The sequence below is a fragment of the Glycine max genome, chromosome 17 (genome assembly GCF_000004515.6).
Source record: "Glycine max cultivar Williams 82 chromosome 17, Glycine_max_v4.0, whole genome shotgun sequence".
Classification (NCBI taxonomy): Eukaryota; Viridiplantae; Streptophyta; class Magnoliopsida; order Fabales; family Fabaceae; genus Glycine; species Glycine max.
In genome coordinates this window covers 69,147-93,921 of record NC_038253.2, presented here as the reverse complement: position 1 = coordinate 93,921, position 24,775 = coordinate 69,147, and the positions used below count along the sequence as shown (strand labels likewise).

The following is a 24,775-nucleotide window of genomic DNA, read 5'->3' as shown; positions in this document are numbered from 1 at the left end:
GCAAACTTTATTCCAAGTTTGACTTAAACTTAGTTTTATTTGTCCTACCAAGTCACTAGTGTCTTTAAATACATCAACAAGATTTATTGAAAGTTTATACACTAACTAAGTTGTGACGGATAAATCACTTAACATTTTTAGTTTTTTTTTCTCAAAATATATAAAGTGTTTTGAGAGCTTAGTATTTATATAAAGATTTTCGAAAAGCTTTATAAGAAAGAATGAAAGAATATGATCGCGTAGATGATTCGTGTTTTGTTTCTTCAAAACTTCTTTTATATATAGTTCTTATCTTCAAATATCTATTGTATCGATTTGACTTTTCACTCGATTCTTCATTTGAAGTCTTTAGCTCATAAGAAAATTTAATGTCTGCATTAAATACATGTTTACATGCCAGAGTGTTTTGTAATTCAAAGTCAATTCTTTAATCACAACAAGTCTACAACAATAAAATGTTTTTTTGACGAGGATCAACATCTTTCATATTTTAAACTTCATTTATTTTTTATAGGACTTTGATAGATTCTAAGAGAATATTATTTTTGCATGAAAAAATCTTAGATACAACGTATTAAATGAAAGTCTTAAATACACTATTTAAATGTTATTCTAAATATAAATCAAGATCTGATAGCACATCTAACATAAATTTTACTATTGGTATTTATTTACCTCTAATCAAAATAATTAAAAATCATAATTCATCTTTAGGACATAAATATCTTTTGACTTATCAATAGAACAACAACAAAAAATGTATGAATCAAATACAAAAATTAATTATTTATGAGAGACCATATATATATATATATATATATATATATATATATATATATATATATATATATATATATCATTGAACAATGTTTCATGAAAAATTACTAGGATTGAAAGTTCATTTTACCTATATCAAATTTAAATTGACATTGTATAAATGTTTGAAAATATAATAAAATATGAATCATTTAATTACATCTTTATCGTTGTTCAATTTTTAAAAAATTGACACGGACAATCTATATTAAATAAAAAAAAATATTGACAACATGTAATTATAATTTAATGGTTAGATCCATAAAAATCATATTATATATCAAGTTATGGAATGATTTAATAATTATTTAAGTTAAACCAATGTAATTTCATCTCTCATCTATATATAATATTAATAATCCCACAAATATATGCAATAATTTTGAACGGTTTTAATTTTTTCTTACAACAAAAAGTTGAATAAGAACAAGATTTAAAAGTTGAGTAAAAAAATTAAAATAATAAGAAATATGCATAGATATACTTTTATTTATAATAACTGTAACTAAGGATTTTAACTCTTAACCCCAAAGTATCTTTAAGGTTTGAATTCTTTGATCGAATTATAAAACTAATCATCAATTTAGAATTTAATCACATTTAAAATTTATCATGTTTTTCCAAAAATATATTTTATTCCTCCACAAACTTAATATATACAAAACCATTAGGTGTGTAGATATATTATTCGAGCAATAATTCCATCACTTTTTTCAAAATGTCTATCATCGGAGAATCGGAGACTTATATCCATTTATTTTGAATCGGAGAATCGATACAATCAAGGATGAAATGACAGAAATGCGGACTAGCGTATAAACTAGACGTCCTTAATTAGTGATAAGCGACTTGATTCGCTTGTCGAGTAACCAAACTCAAAGAAGAGTTGCTAATTAGATTGGGGTGATGTTTACATGAATTGACAATATGCAACCAAACTCAGTTATCCTTCCAAACATTTGCTTACCATCATCCACTTAAAAAATCACACGTGAGACCCATTTGCAAAACCCATAGAACTGTTGCAAGTAAACTTGATGTTTCTCCTTCCACTGACAAGGTGAATCCATGGCCATGAGATGTTCTTGCCGACATAAAATCACCATTGACCACGAGATCTATAATCTCACATTTTTTTTATCTTGTATATTCTTGGAATAATTTACTGGTTGTGCAGACTAAATAGAATTCACCCATTTCTCTAACACAAAAAAGGGAAAATAAAAATAAATAATAAAATAATTTGCAGGAAAAAAAAGTATATGTAACAGGCTTTTTAATATTAATTTTATAATATACAACCTTTCGTCTTTCATAGAAATAAATAGTAAATTTTTGTCCTAATTATAATAAATATATGACCACTTTTAAAATTAATGGTGAGTTTTCTTTTATATCCATTCTTTATAAGTTTTACAACCAAATTTTTATTATTTTATGAATTTTATCACTAGTTATGTTTACCAAATTTTATCACCCAACTTTAATAATTTTATGGATTTTACCACTCATTTTTTCCCACAAACTTTATCATACAACTTTCAAATTTTCACAAATTTTACCACTCATATTTCCAATTATTTTTGTTTTTTATTTTACCATCACATTGATAACAAAATAACTTATGCAAAAAAATGATTTTCTACATCAATTGTAATTATAATTGATGCAAAAAGTCATTTTTTACATCAAATATAATTATAACCCATGTCAAAAGTTAAAATTATTTATTTTTTATAAATGATTTTTGAAACACCTAGTTTGATATATAATTTTACAAAACCTCTTAGTTTGGTTAAAAAGTCCATCAATAGTGATAAAATGCGCAAAAATTATAAACTTAAATGATAAAATTCACAAAAATAAATTTTAGGGGATAAAATTTATAAAATAATAAAAATCGAGTGATAAAATTTATAATTAAACTTGCTTTATTATGAGATCTATTAACAAGACATCATTTATCACCCATAAAAATAGGTGCATTTAATGAGTTATAACTCATTTTCATTAGTTGAAAAAATATTTATTGAATTAGAAATACTTACATTATGTACAACCACCACTTAAATCAATTAATTTTAAGAGTATTTTTTTAATAAAATTTGAATTTATTTTAGTATTAATTAAAAATAACTAACTTAATAAATTCCTTAGTCTTCATAATTTAGTCTCGTGTTTGTCATATATAAAATCAGAGATACTAATATCCATTTAGAGATCATGAATCAAATCCATGACAACATGCTTAACAAACAAAATTATTTACCAACCATGTTATATCATCTTAGTGGTTGAATTCACATTTAGCAGTTTTAAAGAAACTTGACGAAAATCTAAAGCAAATAAACAAAAATAAAGAGCAAACAACATCAAGTGAAATGTTCCAACCCAATAATTACGATGCACCAGTTATATTTGGAGATTAAATTACAGGATTTAGTAATTGTTGAAAAATAAAAACATATAAACATTGGTACAACAAATAATAAATATTAGTTTTCACTTTTATTATTGATTATTACTTACAGTAAAATATGTCTAAACTCTACAATACCGTGATTCTATGACAAAGCATGTAGAGGAACAGAATATTACAGCGGTATACCGGTGAAGCCGTTCATAATTCAAATTTGAAAGAAATTAAAGAAAAGAAATATACTAGCCCTTCATTTGTTTTTTGCACTCCCTCAACTACTCTTCCCATTTTTCTGTAGACAGAAGAAGAATATGCAACCTTCTGGTCATCATTTATCTGAAAATATAACTCATCTCTTAGGCTTTGGCTTCGGTTTCAAAAGTCCGGAGAGGGAAGCACAGTGAGTTGAGTTATAATCGCATTTTGCACAACAGGAGTCAAGCAGTTCAATAACTTTAAGGCACCTGGCAGTATGTATGCTGTTAAAAGAAACAATATCTACCAACTACTCGGTATTTAAGAAATCATGTGCAATAATATTGCAGAACAAAAGAACGTGTTAGAACTGAAAAGAAAACACAGTGCCCATTCCAACTACTAAGTATTTAAGAAATTACATGCAAAAAGATTGCAGAACACAAGAACGTGTTAGAAATGAAAAAGCACTGCCAAAAGCATATTAATGGACCCCAGTCCCCAAATAAACAACACAGCCAAAAATAAAAATCAAAACTAAGCATAAATTAAGTGAAGTTTTCATAATTACAAACGGAAACATATGAATTGAAAGTGAAAATCGAAAACATAACACAAACACCACCTCTGAAGCTTTACAAATCCATTTTGTAATTGTTTACAAGTTAAACCCAGCCATTTAGAAGATACAAAACCGTACCCAAGACTTCTGCATCATTAGTTAGGAACCTTGTTATGTTATTAGTCCTATTAATTTCTGTTTATACTAGTTGTACTACATAAGCATTAGACATAGTGGTATGTCTCTAACACACAAATGTATCATATAATTAAATCTGAAATCAATCATTCAGAATTCTATTTTTCTCCAAATGATGAAAGAATAAATGTTCAACCACTAGCAAGTTGAGACAAATACCAAAAGAATAAAAGAAAAATCGGGGCATGGTTTTGAATGTCAGCAAGGCCTCTCTACTCCTTGCTGCTTGCAAAGTCTCTACTCCTTCTGCCACTAACTATGGATTGTATAAAATGCATGCAGTTGCTCCTGCTGGAGGCCTCTCTCCACAAGCTTCTCCATCTCCAGCACTTGCTCAAGGGAACACAACATCAACATTATCCCCAATTTCAGTTGGATCTTTGCTTGTTTGCATTTTCCCCTGTCTCTTATGGTCTTGGTCTCCAAAATTGTCTACTGTTCACCGGGATTCCTGTTTTCTCACTCTCTTGGGTCTCATTTTTTCTCATGCTTTACTTCTGTCTTGAGTGGTTAAGCATCATGTCTAGCTTCTGCTCTTGATGGTTAAGCTTTATTGCTTTTGCCTCGTAGGTGGTTAAGCATGCTGGCTTCTCTTAAGTGGTTAAGCCTTAGGTTGTGGCTTCTGCTTTAATGCTTAAGGATGTGTCAATTGGCTTTGGATGTTTTTAGTCATTGTTTGTCAATCTTTTGTCGTTGTATTTCTGGCATGTTTCGTTGTATTTCATTTTCATTTGATACTTGCATTGTTCATCCCACGCTAGAAGTGTTGTGATCACCTTTCAGCGTGCGGGAGGCTATAGGAGAACTGGCCTCATCTGTCCTTGTCCCAGATGCACTGGCCTCGCCTATCTTTGTCCCAGTTGCACTTGTATTGTCCATTGTCCCAATCATTGACTTAGTTGCAGTCCCTAGGGTTCGATCTGGTCAAGAACTGTCTTTTTGGTCAAGACATTGTACTGCAACAAGCTAACAACATAGTAAGCTTTAGCTTGAGGGGGAGTGTGTTGGTTGGGTCTCCCAATCAATCACTAGTCAAAGTTGGTGGTATTTAGAATGTCATCGTGCCTTCTCTAGTGGACTCGTAGGCTCTTTCTCTCATTGTTTCAAGTCACAGTTTATATGTTCCAAGCTCAGAGCATACAATCTATATGATCCAGCTTGAGGAGGAGTGTTAGATTATATTAGATTTTCCGATGTATTAGTGACAACTATGAAAGTTGATTTTGTTGTATCTACTCTGACAGAGTAGACTATAGGTTTGCTCTTTGTAAAATTTTATGTCTCTGTCTGGTATCAATTTTATAAATGTATATGAAGCTGCTGAACTTAACTCAGACATTTCAGCAATGTAGCCTATTAACTTTAACAAGCATCAAGTGGGTAAAATTGACATATGCTAGACCTAAGCAGTCGTCTTCAATGTTGAAATTCCCTGACAACATTCTAAGTAAGTTTAATCTCAACCCTAAACCATCTACTGCAGTGACACCAGTTTGGTTACTCAGTTGCATCTTGGTAGAATAAGAAGCGGAAATTGAAATTGAGATATGCAGAAGGAGTATCGGTTAAAGGCGCATATATACATACTTTTGTGGAAGAAAGTTGTTCTTGGAGAGGCAAGCTTGAATGTCACAAGCCTCTTTCTTGCACGGCTCCTTGCTTGCCTGCGCCATCCTCTCTCAAAGATTCTGTGCGTATGCCGCCTCGGGATTGATCACATCGCATTTATCGACTACAAAGGGATCAAATCGACCAGGAAAAAAACATATACGTTTTATAAATTAAAATGATTAATAATTTATAATTTTACTTTTAAAAATAAAATATAGGATAAATTAATTTGTAACTCCCTGAATTATTTACCATTTTTTAATTAGGTCACAACTTTTATTTTCAATTAAGTCCGCATTTATTTTTTTAATTAGGTCCTACGTAAAACAAACTTCTATAAATATAATCTCTCTTTATTTATATATATATATATATATATATATATATATATATATATATATATATATATATATAGATTTTTTTTAATTTAATAAGAAAATATCAGTCGTTAAAAACAGCCTTACATTGATTTGAAAGGTTCATTTTAAATATAAAATAGTTTATACATTTCCTATTTTCCGTCCTTATAAAAAAAATTAATCCTTAAAAATCATGTTTTTATTTTATTTTTATGCTTAAAATAATTTAAATAACACTTTGAACAATAAAAAATAAAGCAAACATAATTTACAAAAATAAAAAAAAAATGACAATGACAAAAAAAATCCTAAATTACAAAAATTAAAAATATATTTAAACATAAATTGTACGAACATGAAAAAGTAACTTTTTCTTATATGTTAACTTTAGAATGGTATCATGTGTTAAAGTTTACCAAAATTAATATAATATTTTTGGTATATTATTAATGGTAGATTACTTTTATTAGCTTTACCATTAAATATTACTCAGGCAGTCAGGATTTCTCCCCCTTGATAGACTTACACATGCACATACTTGGAAACATCTTATTCCTTTAAAAAAATATCAACCACCATTCTCTAGGAATGTGATTTAAATTCGTAAAAAAAAAAGGAATGTGACCTTTCTAGGTGAACTAAACGAAGCAATTTAAAGCAATATCACTGAATATTATTAATTACAAACCAAAAAGAAGCACTACTCTCCCCCAGCCCACTCTTATGCGGAGACATAATGCATAGACATGGATAAAAATTGTCAGTCGAGGTAGAAAAGAGTCACAATCTTCCGCAAATTTTTTGCTTCTTGACAAGTTTCCATGAGCAACCTACTATCATGGAAAGCAAAGCAAATGACTTGCTGCACGTGCGAAATGATATCCATATTACATAGCCTGCATGTGAAACAATGGAAGGAAAAATAACTCCCCAATCTTTACCCAGTAATAACATAACTTTCTCAAAAAAAAAATAATAATAACAATATAGCCTGCATGTGAATCAATGGAAGGAAAAATAATGCCCCAATCTTACTGTAATAATAACATAGCTCTCTCTCTCTCTCTCTATATATATATATATAAAAGCTGCCCACATTCGTAAATTCGCAATCAATACAAGCTTATTCATCTTACTCAAATTAGCCTACAAACTGAACTTGCACTAGAACTTGACCAAAGGCATAATGTGGATTAGCTAACTATGGAGAACTTTTCAATTGAGACATGTATTTCATTCTTAACTTAAAAAAATACCTTTAATATAATAGGAGTTTCTGAGAAAATTATATGAAAGTTAAAAGTTCAAGTGCATAAACTAACTCGTACGAGACTTTGATTCATTTTATTTTCTTCTCCAGTGCTTGACGGATAAACTTACTTAAATTGGCTCAAAAAGTGACAAGATAATCCTACACTCTGATTAAAAAACAAAAGTTTTTTCAAACAGCATTGATATGGATCGTGGATGGGTTTCTAGACAGATTTGACTGTTCTAAAGTGAAGATATGTATAAATTAAAAAGTAAAGTTGTATTCACCGTTGATCTAAAATTAGTTAAGAATTAAGATTACGAGGCAGCTTACTTCAAATCAACAGCAGATACACTTTTACTTTTTCACATTACACATTTGGTTACTTTACAAGAGCTAAATTCTTTGTAGACGGGGTATTGTTACAGTACCAACCGCATTCAGTGATATGTCCTATGTCATTGCATCCCTAAACTGGCACTATACCTAGCACTGTAGCAGCCATTTGAACATGGTATTTCCTAATTACGTGATTCCTTCTTTATTTATTTTTGAAGTAAAATGACCAATAATGATATTTGCACAAACTTTAAACTCACAAACTCCTCACATACTCTCCACAGAGAGTCATGAGCTATTAAGAAAAAGTTAGAACAAGTTGTCATCCATTGGCTTGTACATTAGTCTGAGAGGTTTTGAGTAGAAAGTCTGGGCACCTATCATTATCGCAAAACCAAAGACAAGGAAAAGCTAGTACAAACCTGCTGGCTTCTATTAGAGGTAGATGATCATTATGGGGCTTTTCTATGACATTTTTCACCTGCATATTCAACAAAATCATTGAAATCATAACCAGGGACTAAAAAATAACTACTCTGCCCAGTCAGACGAGAAACCCAGGGAACATTTAAATAGCTACAAAAACTAGCTTTTTCTTTTTTGGCTACCCTAAAAAATTAAAAACCTAAAAATGATGTTTGATCCTAAAAATCCAATTACCTAAGTCCTACCAAACAGCCTTTTTCTTCTAACAAATTCCCATCTGTAACAAAAGTACAGAAATGTACAAGATATCACAAATAAACTTAACTTAGGAGATAACCAACTTGTAAACTATCATATTTGTTGTTTAATAGCAAAAAGAGAAAAGAAAGATGAAATTAGAATAAGGAGAGGACAACGTATCTTTAAAAGCATAAAGCATGCACACTCAATGACACAAACAAAGTTCACCAAAAAAAGGAACAAGAAGCAAACTGTTGACACCCAATAAGAATGCATCAGGGATGCTCAATAGTCAATAACTTAGATGGAGCAAAGCTCCTTGCAAGATGGACGATAAAACAATTGAGACTATAACACCCTTTTTCCTGAGGAAGTACCCACTTCTCTACTCAGCCTAGCCAAATAACTTTAACTCCTCAATTACCCCCCCCCCCCCCTTCCCCGTTTTCTTCAGTTGCTTCCCCCACCTCCAAAAAACCATTCTCCCTCTCCTCATTTTGCACGTGATAAGAACCTTAAGAAAACCACGCCACAAAAGCTAGCTGTTACAGTTGGAGAGCCCAGGGCTTTATAAACTCCACAATAGAATCCCATACCTTGCAATTGGATCCTAACAGCGTGATTCTCGTATCTCCCTCTCCATTCCCCTGCTGCCACCTGTCCATTCTGTTATGCTCTGCCTTTGTCTCTTCCCTTCCCCCCTCAGCTGGTGCCTCCTGGTCCATTTATTCCCTCTTCTAATCCCACGCCCTCTTCTATAAATTTACATTATAAGCCTATCAACAAGCTAAAGAATAATCCAATCCTTGATGCAGGCAATTTGCTTCAATCAACCCTCAGCTGTCACTTGACATGTTCAATTGAATTACTCATCTTGATTTTAAAATATAGGATACAATCACCAGGAAAAAAATTATATCTATTTTAATGCATGGAATTCGCTCTGAAAACGGATAAGCATCTTACAGTATTAGAAAAATACCAAAATTGATTTCAGAAGCATGGGAAATAATTGAAGCTTTAGAGAAGTTAGAACTGCTTTTCAGGGAATATGCATATATAATTGTTTATAACAAAAACCTGAGGACATGAGGAAATAATATTAATTATTAACACATTTAGCGATACAAAATTTGTTGGTGGAGAAAGAAGTAATATAAGTTTGAACCTGCAGTTTTGGAGGTTACAAAGAGGTTCCCATGCTTTCGTTGAATCTTGAAAGTACATGGCTTTATAGACTATTAAGAGATTGGTGCTGACTTGATGATGTGATGTATTAAAATGTGATGATATGATTGTAAAACCCAAAGCACAAACAATTATTTATACTAATCATCAACGGTGACTCAGTAGAGAAAGGATGTGCCTTGGCACAACAAAAAGGTTGCCACTTGCTACCATGTGATACAAACCAGAACTGACACAGAAATTAAGAGTCAAATAGCCCTCTAGCAGAAAATAAAATCTGAATAGTTTTCGACAAAAAATAGAGATGAAATAAAGGAATCCCTTCTATAGCAGTATAAACAGATATCAGATAGAGAGACAGAAAAGACTGATGTTCAGCAAAAAAAAAACTACCACTGTTAAAATAACAATATGTAAAGCAAATGAAAAACCTTTTTTCAAAAAGTATATAAACACTTATATTCAAACCTTTGAGAAAGCATATATATAAAAACTTTTAAACCTTACTTTGGACAATAGTTCCTGACTCTCAGGAGGCTGTTTGCTTAAACTTTGAGGTAATATAACTGTAAGCAACTCTGGTTTCTCTGCCCTTAAAGCACCTCGAATAACAGCAGCATTAGTCCCAGATGCTCCAGATGTATATATATGATTTTTCTACAAACAGATGGACAAGAAGTTGTGAGACACAGCCATTGGAGTTGTTAACAAAAATCATAACTAGTACTGCATCACCAATTCACCATATATTGTGTTCTACAAGACTGAAACTCTTCAAGCAAGCATATAATACTCTTGAGTAAAATAACAACTTACAGTTATGACCATAGCATAGCTAAGAATCTCAATTAGTTCTTGGTGCATGAATCCCATGTTCCGAGTTCCAAAAAAGCCAATAGCTCTAGGTCCTTGCTGTTGAATGGCCAATAACTCCTGTAAAAAACAAAATTCTGTTCAAAATGTTGTACAACTAAGGGTGCGAATGTGTGATTGATACACACTACCGGAACCGGACAAATACTTGAGTTAAAACGATTTTTTATCATGTACATTGTTTAATGGACAATTGACAACACAAACAAAATAATATAAAATATACTAAAATATCCTTTTTAATATTAATCATCTTAACATAATTTACATTATTATTATTATATATTATGTGAATTCAAAATACAGAATATATACAAATCACCTAGCTAGTAGATAATGTGAATTCAAAATCATGGCATGATAAGGTTGTTGCATCTAGTAGATAATGGTTGAGAAATAAGAGAGAGGTGGAGTATTTGCATCTTTTGAATGCTTTGTATGGGACAAAAAGTTGTCCAATGATTTTTTTTTCTGAGTAACAAGAATTTGAGTTTTTGTCGTGTACTCATCTATTTAATTTGTGGTGTCAAAAATAAATGTTTGTCCGGTCCAGTTTCATAAATTTTAGCAAATCAAATGGACAATAATACGTGCTGTTACAAACCTGAAGATAATCAACATCAGGAACAGGCTTGAACTCCGCTATGCGAATGGAGCCTGATCCTTCAACAAGTGACTGGGCCTGAGTTGGAATTTGTGTTGCTAGTTCTTCATCAGAACCGAATAAGGCTAACCCATTCTCCAATTCATAATCTCGATCTCTATTCATATATCCATAAAGCCACTATACCAGTACATAAAAACAGAGTCCCTGGTAGTAAAAATTAGTGAACAACAACTGCTCACAAACCACAAGGAGTGGTGATGATGCAAAATGAAACTGACATGAGCAGAAAAAGCAAGAGAATAATCGTAATTCGTAACACTACCCAAATCACACAGTTTCATACAAGAAAGTATCAATCTAAATAATGCATAAGAGAGAGATATACCGTCCGTCTAGAGGGGAATGGTTTCTTGTAGATAACGATGCGTCTGTGGTGAGACAGAGACAGAGACAAAGAGAAGCTAAAAAAGGCATTGAAATTAGGGTTTGGTTTGTGGCTATAATGTGGACAAGAAGCGACGATGGAAGAACGGCATAGGTTTAGAGTTAGAGTCACTGTTGCACTCATTCCTTCTTCCTTTTTCTTTTTCCACCTCCCTCTCTGCTCTGCTTTCTTCCGCTTTTTAATATTCTTTACGAATCCAATCCAATCCTAAATACAAAATGTTACCCTTTTCCTTCTCAATACTGGAAAGGCTGAGAACCTCCCAACCTAGGAGCTGGGACCCACTCACTTTTGGACTTTACATTAAACATCCTTTTCGGCTTTCTAATCAAGTTTAAATTTATTGAAATAATTATAAATTATTTTTTATAGATTTTCTAAATCTCCCTTTATCGTTGTGATATTTTTTAAACAGTTAATTAAGAAAGTTTAGTGTACGGATAGAATGGGAAATTTGTGTAATTTCACCAAATTTCATATGTGGTTAGTATAATTTATTTTATTTTATTATTTCTAACATTTTTTGTAATAATTTTAAAATAATGTATTTATTTTCTATTCTAACCATGAGTGTTGTATTTTTTAATTATTTTTTAGAATAAATTATACTCCTACTTCTTAACTTTTTTCAAATTATACAGAACATTACTTTTTTTCTATTTTTACATTAACATTTTTTATATTTACAAATATTATACTAACACATTTTTGAACGTTATACGGATATTTTTTTAATGTAATACTACCACACCCATACGGGGGAAGTTATTATAATAATTAAAAAAGTATAAAATATTTGTATAATTTCACATGATTTCATGAATAATATAATTACTTTTAATATTTAGAGATATTTTTTAAGAATATTTTTAGTAAGGAAACTAATTTTCAAATCAACCATTGTTGACCCCTTCCTGGATATAACTATTGATTGATTTAAAATCTAGTACTCTCGGGGTCTATTTGGAGTAATTTTTAGTTGTAAATTCTAAAATTTTAAAAACACAAATCAGTTTTTAGTTTTAGTTTTGAAAAATTAAAAGTTAGTTGTAAATTTTTTCTCTAAATTTTAGTTTAAAAATAAACTCATTTGAAAGTTTTTAATCTTATTAAAATTAGTTAAATAATATATTTTTAAAAGGATGATGATAATAACAATAATAATGTCAGTATTAATGATAAAAATAATGATCACAAGAGTTTTTGTTGGTGTTGAGTAATAATAATGACATGATAATAATTATAATGGTAATAATATTAATGATGATAATGAGGGAGTGATAATAATATTAATAGAAATGATAGTGTCCGTGTTGCTATAAGGGACGACAATACTAAGACTAATTATAATAGTATTTGTGATAGAATAAGTCCCTTGTAAAAAACAATTATTATGTCTTCTTTTAGAGTTCAAATTTAAGATTTTACATGTAAAATTTCGATTGTTTCAGATAGTAATTATATTTTATTTCTATTGTGAAGGCCAGGGGAAACCAGGTCGATAATCGAACGGGAGAACAAGCAGATGGAGCGTCCAAGCGGTGGTCGAGAATGAAAAAGTCGAAGTAGAAGTTGGAGAGGATCGGCGAGCGAAGCAACAGTGAACATTGAGAAGGAAAAAAAATGAGGGACACGTCGCAAGATCTTCATTCTTCTTAATATAAATTAGTCAATTATTAGTGTTTTAGTTTGTGTAATGTACAATATAAATATTTATTTTTATGTAATTAAATCTATAATAAATAAATATCTTTGAACATATATATTATCTTATAATTGATATTTGTAATAAATAAGCAGTTAAATTGTATTTAAATTTATGATAAGTAATTTATATTATGAAAAAAATATTATTTGAACTATTTGATAATCTATTTATTTAAAAAATATAGAAATTCAATTTATAAATAAAGACCAAGGATGGATTGAGAGAGATTAGAGGTTATTTTTTTATTATTTTAAATATGATTGATATAAATAATAGTTATTGCTGAAATGGAATATTTGATATAAATATTATTATTTTATTCTTATGAATCAAACATAGTGTTAAGGGATTTATAATTATTCACACATTCCATCTAACCACCTAAATTAGATTTTCTTAATTTTCACCTAATTATTTAGTAATATGTGAATTTATTCTTAACAATTAGTTGCTCGTCATAAATAATTCATTATAATTTTTAAAAATTGAACTGACCAAGTGATTAATCCAAGTTAAGGTATTGGATTAATGTCTCAAAGGTCAAACCAATGAATCATTTATTGACTCATATGATCATGTCTATATTTAGAAAAAATTAAAATTTCATCCACTACCTTAAAAAACTCAAAAAATATTGACATAACAAATTAATATAATTTAACTCTAAAGCTAATTAGTTATTACTCTACTATTATTATTTTATTATTACTATTATTATTTAGTTTATTATATTATATGTTTTGATTGTTTTTTTTTATTTTCGTCTTATTATTAAAATAAAAAGGAAAAAATAAAGAGAGGATAAAAAGTGAAGTATAACAAAATAATTAGAATGAAGGGGATCCAATGTTGTGTAGGTATGAAAGAATACATACGAGGATGACTAAAATGAATTAATCAGTATTACTTATACAAATAAAATGCATATATTTTTTTATAACATATCACAAAAACTTTACAATTAGGCGTGTTTGACTTAAGTGGTTATGAGATAAATGACATTTGAGGAAGTTTTTCAAGAAAACGTGTAAGTGAACACATAATAGGATGAAAAATCTTGTGTTGATTTGTGGGAACATCCAGCGATCCAAAAACCAGTTGCAATATATTGTCGAGGTCTAAAAATGGTTATTATAGAGAATTCTAACCGGAAGAGGATTTTAACCAACAAAAAAGTTGAGTGAAGTGTCTTTGTGTAAACTGTCATTGAGTGTAACCATGAAGACATTAGCAAAGAGAGACGTTACACGATGCCTATTAAACCAATTCAGAAAGAGAATAAAAACACTAAAAACAAAGATTTGGCTCATATGTCCAATTTTCAATGTATTCCTAATTCACTAAGACTTTATCTTTCTGTTATCAAGTGTTGTCTTCATTTTCTGAAACTAAAATGGAGGCTACAATGCAGGTACCCAAAGGCAACAACATAGACATTGTTTAGCAACACGACAACGTGGGCCTTTTTCGGCAATGACACAATTTGTCTAGCTTCCCAAACTGTGACCCCAAACATTTGCTACTTCCACATTTTACTAAAAAATGTGGCCGCTATTCATGTAACGACAAACCTACGACATGAGAGCCATTTGCATTGCCCTAATAGTGGGTTTTGCTCAATGATGATAGTGTTGGTCCAACAACAATGTAGGCGCTAGTTTGAGTTAGTGATAGTATTAATTTTTCATTCTCATTTCAGTCATTTGTGTGTGCAACGAGCTTACATTTTTTTTTTGAATCACTTTGACCTGCTGGGTCATCAATTCTCCGATTTAACAGCATAACCGGTCGGGTTACACCGATTCATACTGATTTGATAACATTATCAATCCAATGTCATGCTCGACTCGATTGGGTCTGTGAGTTCGATCCTGCCGATTTTTAAAACTATGACTAGAACTATTAATAAAATATGCTTGCTTTATTCAAATTTTTCCACAATAGAATTTATACCAAACAATAACAAACGTGATTTTTACTATAAATTGGGTATCAATGGTGACTGTATAAATTATGTAACAATTTGAGTTTTTTTCGTTCAAACGAACACAGCAAGTAACTTCACTCCACCAACACAATGCCCAAGCTGATTTTTACGTTGCAGACCATTGATACTTACCCTCATTTGTTACATAAGGAAGTTGGAACTAGTGAAGAGTTTGCTTAAAATAAGCTAAAGCATTATTCACAATGAATGAGCTTCTGTTCCTTTCAAGTCCCATTTGATCTCAACCTCAAAGGCGATAACAAATTTGTCGTTTGAAATGGAAATATTGACATCTATGCTATTTGTATAAAACTCATGTCCTAAATCAGCTTTGTATTTGATAGGGTTCAGAGTAGTAAAGCCGCTGAGCATTTCGTTAAAAGACTACTCTACGCCAGATTCAACTATCCCACCAAAAAGTTGAAAGAAATTTGTTTAGACCAAAAACAACTTGCAAAGTTGAATGGCCTTTAGCCAAATGCATAACCAATTTCAGCACTGTCTGCATTCGATAACCATAATCTGCCAACTTACAAATCAGAAAATCATCTTTACAAATTTTGTACGATTGAAAATTGTTCTTACTTGTCACACCACGAAGCAATTAGCTGACTTGGAGAAATATCAACCTGTCAAATAGTCAATACCCCCTTTTGCAAAGAGTGGACTGTGGATGCAACAAACTAAAACACAATGGAACTGCCCAAAGTCAAATACCCATTTTTTATATATAAAAAACAGGTAAAGTCACCAGTAGAGCCTTAAAAGTCCCATCTTTTCTTAATCCGAAACATCAAAGCAGAAGATTTTATGTCGTCCTGTGGCACTTGTAGCATGAATTGAACTTTCATCTGCATCGGAGCTGTTTTGGCTTTCCCACCTTCATCTCCAACCTGAGTGAAGCTATTGTGGTCACTAAGAGTAACATAAATAAAAACTCAATACTTTTGGTGGAACCTACACCATTCAGCACAATTTCTCTTCACATACACTTCAGAGACTAGTTTCAGACTATGGGAAAGGCAATTCTAATCTAACAGTTTAGAGACACAATGGAGTCTGTTTTATATAGACTTAATACAATAAATACAAATAAATATAAGAGATAACGTTCCTATTTACAAGATAGGATAGGTCCATAATTACAAAGATCCTAATTAAATAAGAAAACATATAATAAAATAGAAAATAAAAATAAATCCTAACAAATAATATAGGATACTTTAAAATAGTCTAAGATACAAAAAAGAAGATATTATTAGACATTTCTCAGATTTTCTAACAAGAATTACAGAGAGAAAATTCTATTAATAAAGAAGTGTACAAATGATTCCAAAGACTTTCAAGGCATGGACTCTCCCACAACAATCTGAATAACCCCTCTCAAATCCCACGACAAAATCCCTCTCAACCTTTTTTCTTTGTAATTAGCTCAGCCCCAATATAACTAATTATAACTATTCTACTGTTAACTAACCATGGGGGTTACCGATCATGATGATTGGCTGCATGAGGGATCAAGGACAGTGCTAAGAAACTACCATTGGAAGTATGCAACTCTACCTATTTAGTTCGTTGACAGATTTGTGCCTTGGATAAAATAAACATTAAAGAAGAGAATGTTGGTAAAAGTATGCACATCATTGGCAAATTAAGTATGTATATTTGAGAAATGAAATCACTTTGTGTACAAAAACAGCAACCAGGAAGGAATTATAATCATAACAAGGGAGACGTCAATGATATTGGGTATGAAATACATAATTGAAAAATGAGGCACTTACCCAAAGAGATGCCCAGCCAAGGCGAATCTCTGAATCATAACCAGCTTTAAATTTGAAATCTTTACCATAGGTGCGCTTGTAGACAGCACTCCAATAGTTGGAATCGCAATTGTACCAGTAACTATACATTAAGTATTTTAAAAAGACACATCAGCATATAAACAAACATTTTTTGATTAAAAATGGGCACTTAAATGCTAAAAAGCAAAAAATTTCAGAGCATGTAATCATCATCTGAATTAGTTAGTCAAACAGGGATATAAAACAATAGCAGCTATGATGAAAGTCATGAAACAAATGACTTTATGTACTTTTTGTTTTAATTTTGGCAATTGCCGGGATTTTAGCATAACTTACAATAATAAATGTGAAAATTTTGATTAGGCTAAAGAATAACTAAACACAAATGCTCAACCACTTCAGTTATCAAGAATATAGAATAAGCTTTTTTTCAAACTGTACTACCACTATACCAGATTACCAGTCGAGTCTATTTTTTTTTTTTTGATCGGCAAAAATATTAATATATTGATAGAAGTACCAGAGGTACTAAGTACAAAAAGTTAGGTCCATACTCATGGTTCCAAAATAAAACTAATGTAGTTTGAAAAGGAACCATAGTATGGCTACATAATAAGGTATCTAATATCTGCTACAACTCCTACTCTGAGCTACTGAAAGCTAATACAGAGTGTTTAAAAGCATAGTATAGACCACAATCTCATGCAGAGTGTTTAAAATAAGAACAAGCTCACTAACCGTGTGTTTGGATACACATTTTTTAATGTAAAAATCCACGTCCAAAGGATAAAAAACGTGAAAGCCATAGTGTATAGCTTCTAAAGAGATGCAGAAAGTCACGTTCTGGATGTGTATGCAAACACACTATAAGACGATAGATACTGTCCTGCTACTTAGGTAGATGTGGGGATGAGAGTTGGAAATAGAAGAATTTAATGATTATTACTTTTCCAAGTAGTGTAGTTATTATGTTCAATTGAGTTCAATGTCTCTTAGGAAGTAGAGATATTTTAAATATTCTCTAGAAAAAAATAATTATTATCTTTGTAATTATTACTTTTATATTATTGTAGCATAGTAGATCACTCTACTGAGTGATATAGTCAACAACAACAACAACAAAGCCTTATGAAGCTAATTACATGGATTCTCTGTAGTAGATACACCACAGCTGTAATCTTGGCCTTGGGCTCAAATGGTATCTAATACTAATCTCTAGGATAGTACCGATACCATACGTGTATAGTACTACTGCTTGTATTTTCAGTACCCCTGGTACTTTGCATATAATATAATTATCTATTTTTGCTGAGCAAAAAAAACATGGATCACATAACGACGCCATTCAACTCAGTTAAAAACTAAAGCTTCAAGAATATTATTTACCACAAGACCTCCTTTGATGATATACTCCAAAGTAATTTTTGGTCTCTCTCTCTTCTCCTTTTCACATGAATAACCATGTATGTTACTCTTCTAATTGGTGCTTCTTGCAGCCTTCTTTGTATGTGTACAAACCACCTTAACCAATTTTGTGTCATCCTTTCTTCAATCATTGCTACACCAATCTTTATTGTATATAATCATTTCGTATCCTTCATTTCTTGTATGGTCATGCATCCATCTCAACACTCTCATTTCTACTACTCCAACCTTTCTTTCATGTTGTCCTTTTAAAGTCCAACATTCACTACCATATAGTATAGTTGATGTTAAAAATAGAGGATTACATTGCTTGAGGATTTGAGATACTCCAGAACTTGAATTTGAATGAGTGGAGAAAATTGTCACACTCAGCACTTAGCTTTTTATTAACACATATATATATATAGTACAGAGAAAGAGAGAGAAGGGGAAAGCTGCCTTGGGATAAGGATTAGACACTCAGCTTCCCACACACTCAACATGACAACACATAAAGCTTAATACACACTCAAAACAGCCTTTTACCTACACAGCTGTCTACACAATACAGCTGTATACAATATATATTTAACACTCCCCCTCAAGCTGGAGCATATAAATTAAATGCTCCAAGCTTGGAACATGAGCTGAAGCATAAGAAAGATTCTTCTTCTAAGTTAGATGCTGCGGTGAAGCTTGATTGCTTGATTGAAACCCATGACTGAAACTCAGTTGACTACCAAACTGGAAAGGACTGCCTCCAGATGGAGTTGATGCTTCCAAATACAAAATTTGATTGAACAGGGGCAGGTTGCTGACTTGTGTGGATGTAGAGGCAGCTGCTGCCGGAGTGGATGAGGATTGAAAAATGCACTGGAGGTTGAGTAAAACATTGAGGGAGAACTGGCAGAAGTAACAAACATGGTGGATGGCGATGATGTGCTAAATGTGGAACCAAATGTAGACTTAGTGGGCTGCCAACTAAAGTAGAACTTGGACCACATTGGAGCTAACAGAGTAGACCACCGAAGAGGAAGCAGGGGTGCCAAGTTCAAAAGATGTGGCAGGACTTGAAGAAGGAAACAACAAATTCCCAGAAACAAAAGCTGCACTTGCTGCAGGGCTGGACTTCAAAGTGATTAGTACTGATTAGGAGACAACACACTCCCCCTACAAGATGGAAGGTGGAGTCAACACTTCCAGCTTGGGATGAACAATACAAGTAGAAAAATAGGCAATGAAACATGCCGGAAATACATTGGCAGCAGATTGAAAATGACTGAAAAACATTCAAAGACAATTGGAATATGTTGAACCATTAAGCAGAAGCCACAACACCATGCTTAACCACTTAACAAAAGCAAACACACTTAACCACCTAAAAGGTAGAAGCAAACCAAAGCTTAACCATCAAGAGTAGAAGCTAAACATGGTGCTTAACCACTCAAGACAGAAGCAAAACACAATTTTTGAATGCTTAACCACTATAAAGGCAGAAGCAACACAACAATGTTTAACCATGCATGGTAGAAGCTTGACATTAATGCTTAACCACCATGGATACAAACTTAATGACTTTTTTTTTTTTAATAGTAGAGGTTCTTGACCAGATTGAACACCAGGAACAACAATTGCTTCAAGGACAGAGACAAGGAAGAAGTTGCTGGACAACAGGATCAACAAATGACCTAAAGTAGGGTTCTTGACCAGATTGAACCCCGGGGACAGCAATTACTTCAAGGACAAAGACAAGGAAGAAGTTGCTGGACAACAGGATCAACAAATGACCTATAGTAGGGTTCTTGACCAGATTGAACCCTGGGGACAGAGATATTAAACTGCAGACCACACAACAGATGAATAGAAGGACAGGAGACAATGGAGCTGCACAACAAAGGGTTAAGAGAGACAAATGAGGAGGGAATAACCTCAAACACCTTGCAAGCATGGTAGAAACTCCAAATCCAAACTGAACAAACTCAAATTTTCCTTCAAAGAGGAATATACACAAAAACCTTGTGAGCACTTCTGGCCAAACTAAAAGAAAACTTTAAAACAGTAGCATCCCTACCAATCTTTCTTCAAAAGTCCAATGGAGGATGTCCAAGAAACAAAAAGAACAGGGCCTGAAGTTGACATTTTCCAAAACCAGAACACAATGAAACTTGGAAGGCAGCTGGAAGGGGAGCCTTGACAACATACAAAAACATACCAAACTTAGCAACTGCTTTTGAGGAAGGACTTCAAACCAAAGCAATGGGTACCCTCTGGCTTGGTAACAATATTACTGTTTGTAACACGAGAGAGAGCTGCCCAGCAGAGAAGGAGAACGCAGGACTGGCAGAGGCCATTTTTGATCAAAAAGACGAAGCCCTAATGGAGAACAAGAAGGGAATGCAACAGTTGGACAGCAAAGGCTGAATGAAACAAGGGCTGAAACATGCCTAGAAGAAAAGGACGAGACGTTTGAAACTGGTCCGGCAAGTTTCCGATGGTCAGAGGGCGGCGCGTGGTTGGGATTCTGGCCTCGCGACTTGTAGGGGTGAGTCACGCTCCTCGAGGCACACTCAACCCTGAATTCGCCGGAAAAAGTGGTGGCCGGAGTGGCGGCTGGCGGCCGGCGGTGGCCGGAGATGGTGGCGACTTCGGAGACAATCAGAACGGGACCGTACCCGCTCTGATACCATGTTAAAGATAGAGGACTACATTGCTTGAGGATTTGAGATACTCCAGAACTTGAATTTGAATGAGTGGAGAAAATTGTCACACTCAGCACTTAGCTTTTTATTAACACATATATATATATAGTACAGAGAAAGAGAGAGAAGGGGAAAGCTGCCTTTGGATAAGGATTAGACACTCAGCTTCCCACACACTCAACATGACAACACATAAAGCTTAATACACACTCAAAACAGCCTTTTACCTACACAGCTGTCTACACAATACAACTGTATACAATATATATTTAACAGTTGAAATACGGTAAAACTTGCATTTGAGTTTGATACATACTTTGCGATCACAAGCAACCCCCAATGTCTTTCTCCATTTTAGTCGTATCACTTGTATCTTGTGCGTGACATCCTCATTAATTTCTCCATCATTTTGTATGATTGATCCAGAATATTTAAACTGGAAAACTTGTGGTATGACATCTACCATTTACCAAGTGATATACTCACTCAAGCAAATTTAGAGAATAAAATCTTTGTTTCTCTCTTCTCACATGGTATAGAGCTCTTGATCAAAAGGAGCTCTACTTTTGCAGCCAAAACACTCTAAAAAATGCTTGACTGAGTATAGGTGGCAAATTGTGCTCATAATTAAGGTTGGTTGGGCTTCTAAAATTTTATGCCAAAAAAAAATGCCTATCCCAGCGGATGGCCTAGATTGGCTCGTAAAATGTAGGCCAAGAAAAATTTGTGCCTATTAGGCCCAACCTAATTACCTATTTTTATTTTTGTAAATTTAAGAGGATACTAAGAAGAGAAATTTTAGAGCAAATTACATTAACATCCCCTGAAGTTTTTTTGAATTACACACAACATCTCTCTTGGTTTAATGTTTACAGAAACCTCCCTTATAGGATATAGGAGGCGTCAATGTAATATGTAAGGGGTCGTCAGTGTAATGTTTTCAAACATTAAGGGGGCTTTTTTTTTGTAATATATAAGAGGGTGTCAGTATAACATTTCCAAACATTAAGGGAGGTTAGTGTAAGAATAGAAGAAAGAGTGGTGTTGTGTATAATTTGAGAAAAGCTTATGGGGTGCAAGTATAATTTGCTCAAATTTTTTTATAAAAGAAACAGGAATACAATTCTTAAAGCTTACTAAGATGTTGACTAAAGGGTCAATAATTGATAGGAGATCCACTGCTTGATATGGTACCTTTCTTGGAGAAAACTTAGAAACTTGGAGAAGTAAAAAGCATAATATTGTGGCTCAATATAGTGCTGAAGCCGAGTTCTGAGCTACGACACAAGGTATTTGTGAATTGCTTTGGTTGAAAATTATCTTAGAAGACTTAAAGATTAAATAGGATGGACCTATAAAGCTTTATTATGATAATAAGTCAGCAATCAACATAGCCCATAATTCTTTTTTGCATAATCAAACAAAACGCATTGAAGTGGATAGGCATTTTATCCAGGAAAAGCTTGATAGTAATTTGACTTGTACTTCATATGTACCTTCACAAGGTCAACCCTTGCAGATATTCTTACCAAAGTATTGTGCAATCCAGATTTTAAAAATATTTGTAGATGGACCTTATGTTATTGTCAATAAGATAGCAAGACATAAGAAAAATAATTCTCTTTTTGTGCATTTACATGATTCAACTGAAGATGATGCCAAGTATCATAGCAAGTTTCAAATACCACATCTTTCTGTATTGGTAAAGATGTTATCCCATGTTATGATGTATGGATCGGATAAATGGAACCCATTAGTCAAGAATCTACTGAGTGACAACAATTATAGCCCAATAATTACAGCACACATTATGTAGTTATATAGTGTGTTTGGAATAGATTCATGGTGAGAAAAAATCAATTAATTTTTCATGGTGAAGGTGAAGCAACAAATAGCTGCTTCTACTTTTTCATGATTTCACCATGATTTTGTAAATCGATTGTGTGTTATCCAAACACATTAGTAATTGCTTCCATATATAGCTTTTTCCAAACTCAATTTAAAAGGAACTTTTATCATCTACTGAGAAATTGGGGAGTAACAAAAACAGTGAAGAAATAAATGAATGGTTTTTTTAAGAGGGTGTTTTAACCTTAATTTGTCGGAAGGACCAAACCGACGCTTAAATGCAAATGACAGGGCATTTGAAGGAAGTGAAAGTATTGGAAGAAATGAGATTTCATCGTCCTGCATTTATTTAAACCAATAATGAAGTGTGTTGTTAGCACTCATCCTTTGACGAAAGCACAAACAATAATCCTAAAAGCATAAAAGTACCTTATAGCCATATCTTAATTTCAGTTCTTCGTCCTTGTAATGGGCAGAGCAGAGCCCATTAAACAATTGTCCTTTAAGAACCCCATCGACTGACAACAAATTATTGACTTCCTCCTCTTGTTTCTCCTGCAGCGAAAGTTCACCCAGAGGAAATCTGAAGGTAGCTTTTGGCTGCACATAGAAGAAAAGGATAAAATATCATTGAGTGTTTGTTTGCAAGCACAAGATAAGAGAGAGAGAGAGAGAGAGAGAGAGACCAATCCAACGGATGGAAGTGGAGTAGATAGTTGAAGTGAATAGGCAGGATCGGCGAGGTTTGCAAGCACGGTAACCTCTCCTTGTTGAGCCTTGAGATCATGAGAAGCAGTGAGTTGCAAACTGGGAGCAAGATCGATGGAGGTCTTAACGAGAGCATTATGGTCTTCGAGGTCGTAGTGGAGGCTAAGGTGCTTGGAGACAAAGCTGAATTGAGGTTCGGAGATGTCGCCGCCCTTACCGCTGTGGTTGAACGAAAACTTGAACTTGGCAAGGCTGTCCAACAACTTGCAGGAAATCTTATGGAAGAAGACTGCGCTTTCACTATCGAACTCGGATGTAACTCTGAGGGCGGGCCTCCGAGGAAATGACAAGATGGAAGGTCGCTTGTAGTCCACCGCCGGGTAATTAGGGTTTTCAGCTGCCGATTCCATTTCCACCATCCAATCTTCCCTTAGTCTTGTCAGCTTGCTTCACTTTATCTAGTCCCACCCAGCAGATCCGTTCCCCTCCACTCCTCCTTCCTCAACATTTTCTCTTCTCCTGTTGGTATCAATTACTATTTTTTAAACAATAAAATCCTTATTTTTTAAGGACTACTTTAGAATATGCGTCAAATATTTTTTTTATGTAACTAAATTTATAATGAATAAAAAAATTAAATATATAAATTATATCATAGATTTATCACAAATAATTTATATTATGATTCAAAGTTTTTTTTAATTATTAGCAATTTCTTTTAAAATTCATTTTAAAATATAAATTAAAAGATAAACATGTAAAAATCAAAACATCAACGGTGACCACAAATAACTTGGCTAAAATTTTGGCAGTAAAAAAAAATCAAAAGACTCTGTTACTTGGATTAATCCAAAGATTAACATCAACAGTCGGATCAAAACATATATATATATATATATATTTATTCTTTTTTTACTTTTATAAGCTCTTACAACCAACTTTAGAGCTTGGGGGCATATGTTCTACTTGGACTCAATAACTCCCGTACTCGGTGGTTGACCGAGTCGACTACTCAGATATCGAATATATAGGAGATTTAAATAAGGTAAGAGGAAAACTTTATTCATTTGTGATAAGATAAAAATA

The 24,775-nt window shown here is 32.7% G+C and overlaps 3 protein-coding genes across 3 annotated transcripts; all 3 read right to left on the bottom strand.

The window, feature by feature from the left end:
• Nucleotides 1-3,302: 3,302 nt before the first annotated feature.
• LOC100500274 (cx9C motif-containing protein 4) lies at nt 3,303-5,951 on the bottom strand. The gene is made up of 2 exons (XM_006600195.4): nt 5,778-5,951; nt 3,303-3,699 (listed from the first exon to the last, which is right to left on the bottom strand). Exons 1-2 carry the CDS (start codon nt 5,861-5,863, stop codon nt 3,585-3,587), a joined length of 201 nt encoding a protein of 66 aa, XP_006600258.1. The 5' UTR covers nt 5,864-5,951; the 3' UTR covers nt 3,303-3,584.
• Nucleotides 5,952-6,695: 744 nt separating this feature from the next.
• LOC100798965 (uncharacterized) lies at nt 6,696-11,838 on the bottom strand. Its single transcript, XM_014770017.3, has 6 exons — nt 11,471-11,838; nt 11,083-11,262; nt 10,422-10,538; nt 10,113-10,262; nt 8,174-8,232; nt 6,696-7,056 (listed from the first exon to the last, which is right to left on the bottom strand). Exons 1-6 carry the CDS (start codon nt 11,651-11,653, stop codon nt 6,921-6,923), a joined length of 825 nt encoding a protein of 274 aa, XP_014625503.1. The 5' UTR covers nt 11,654-11,838; the 3' UTR covers nt 6,696-6,920.
• Nucleotides 11,839-15,708: 3,870 nt separating this feature from the next.
• On the bottom strand, nt 15,709-24,276 carry LOC100789625 (outer envelope pore protein 37, chloroplastic). The gene is made up of 5 exons (XM_003549503.4): nt 23,668-24,276; nt 23,411-23,581; nt 23,226-23,320; nt 17,010-17,130; nt 15,709-16,118 (listed from the first exon to the last, which is right to left on the bottom strand). The coding sequence occupies exons 1-5, from the start codon at nt 24,106-24,108 to the stop codon at nt 15,987-15,989; spliced, it is 960 nt and encodes a 319-aa protein (XP_003549551.1). The 5' UTR covers nt 24,109-24,276; the 3' UTR covers nt 15,709-15,986.
• Nucleotides 24,277-24,775: the final 499 nt, after the last annotated feature.

Coding starts and splice junctions, on each gene's coding strand:
- LOC100789625 (XM_003549503.4), bottom strand. CDS start 24,108: ATGGTGGAAATGGAATCGGCAGCTGAAAACCCTAATTACCCGGCGGTG. Junction 23,321..23,410: donor AATTAAGATATGGCTATAAG/GTACTTTTATGC, acceptor AAATAAATGCAG/GACGATGAAATCTCATTTCT. Junction 17,131..23,225: donor GGTCCTTCCGACAAATTAAG/GTTAAAACACCC, acceptor CTTAATGTATAG/TTACTGGTACAATTGCGATT.
- LOC100798965 (XM_014770017.3), bottom strand. CDS start 11,653: ATGAGTGCAACAGTGACTCTAACTCTAAACCTATGCCGTTCTTCCATC. Junction 11,263..11,470: donor CATTCCCCTCTAGACGGACG/GTATATCTCTCT, acceptor GTACTGGTATAG/TGGCTTTATGGATATATGAA. Junction 7,057..8,173: donor CCTCTAATAGAAGCCAGCAG/GTTTGTACTAGC, acceptor TTTCACATGCAG/GCTATGTAATATGGATATCA.
- LOC100500274 (XM_006600195.4), bottom strand. CDS start 5,863: ATGGCGCAGGCAAGCAAGGAGCCGTGCAAGAAAGAGGCTTGTGACATT. Junction 3,700..5,777: donor AACAACTTTCTTCCACAAAA/GTATGTATATAT, acceptor ACATACTGCCAG/GTGCCTTAAAGTTATTGAAC.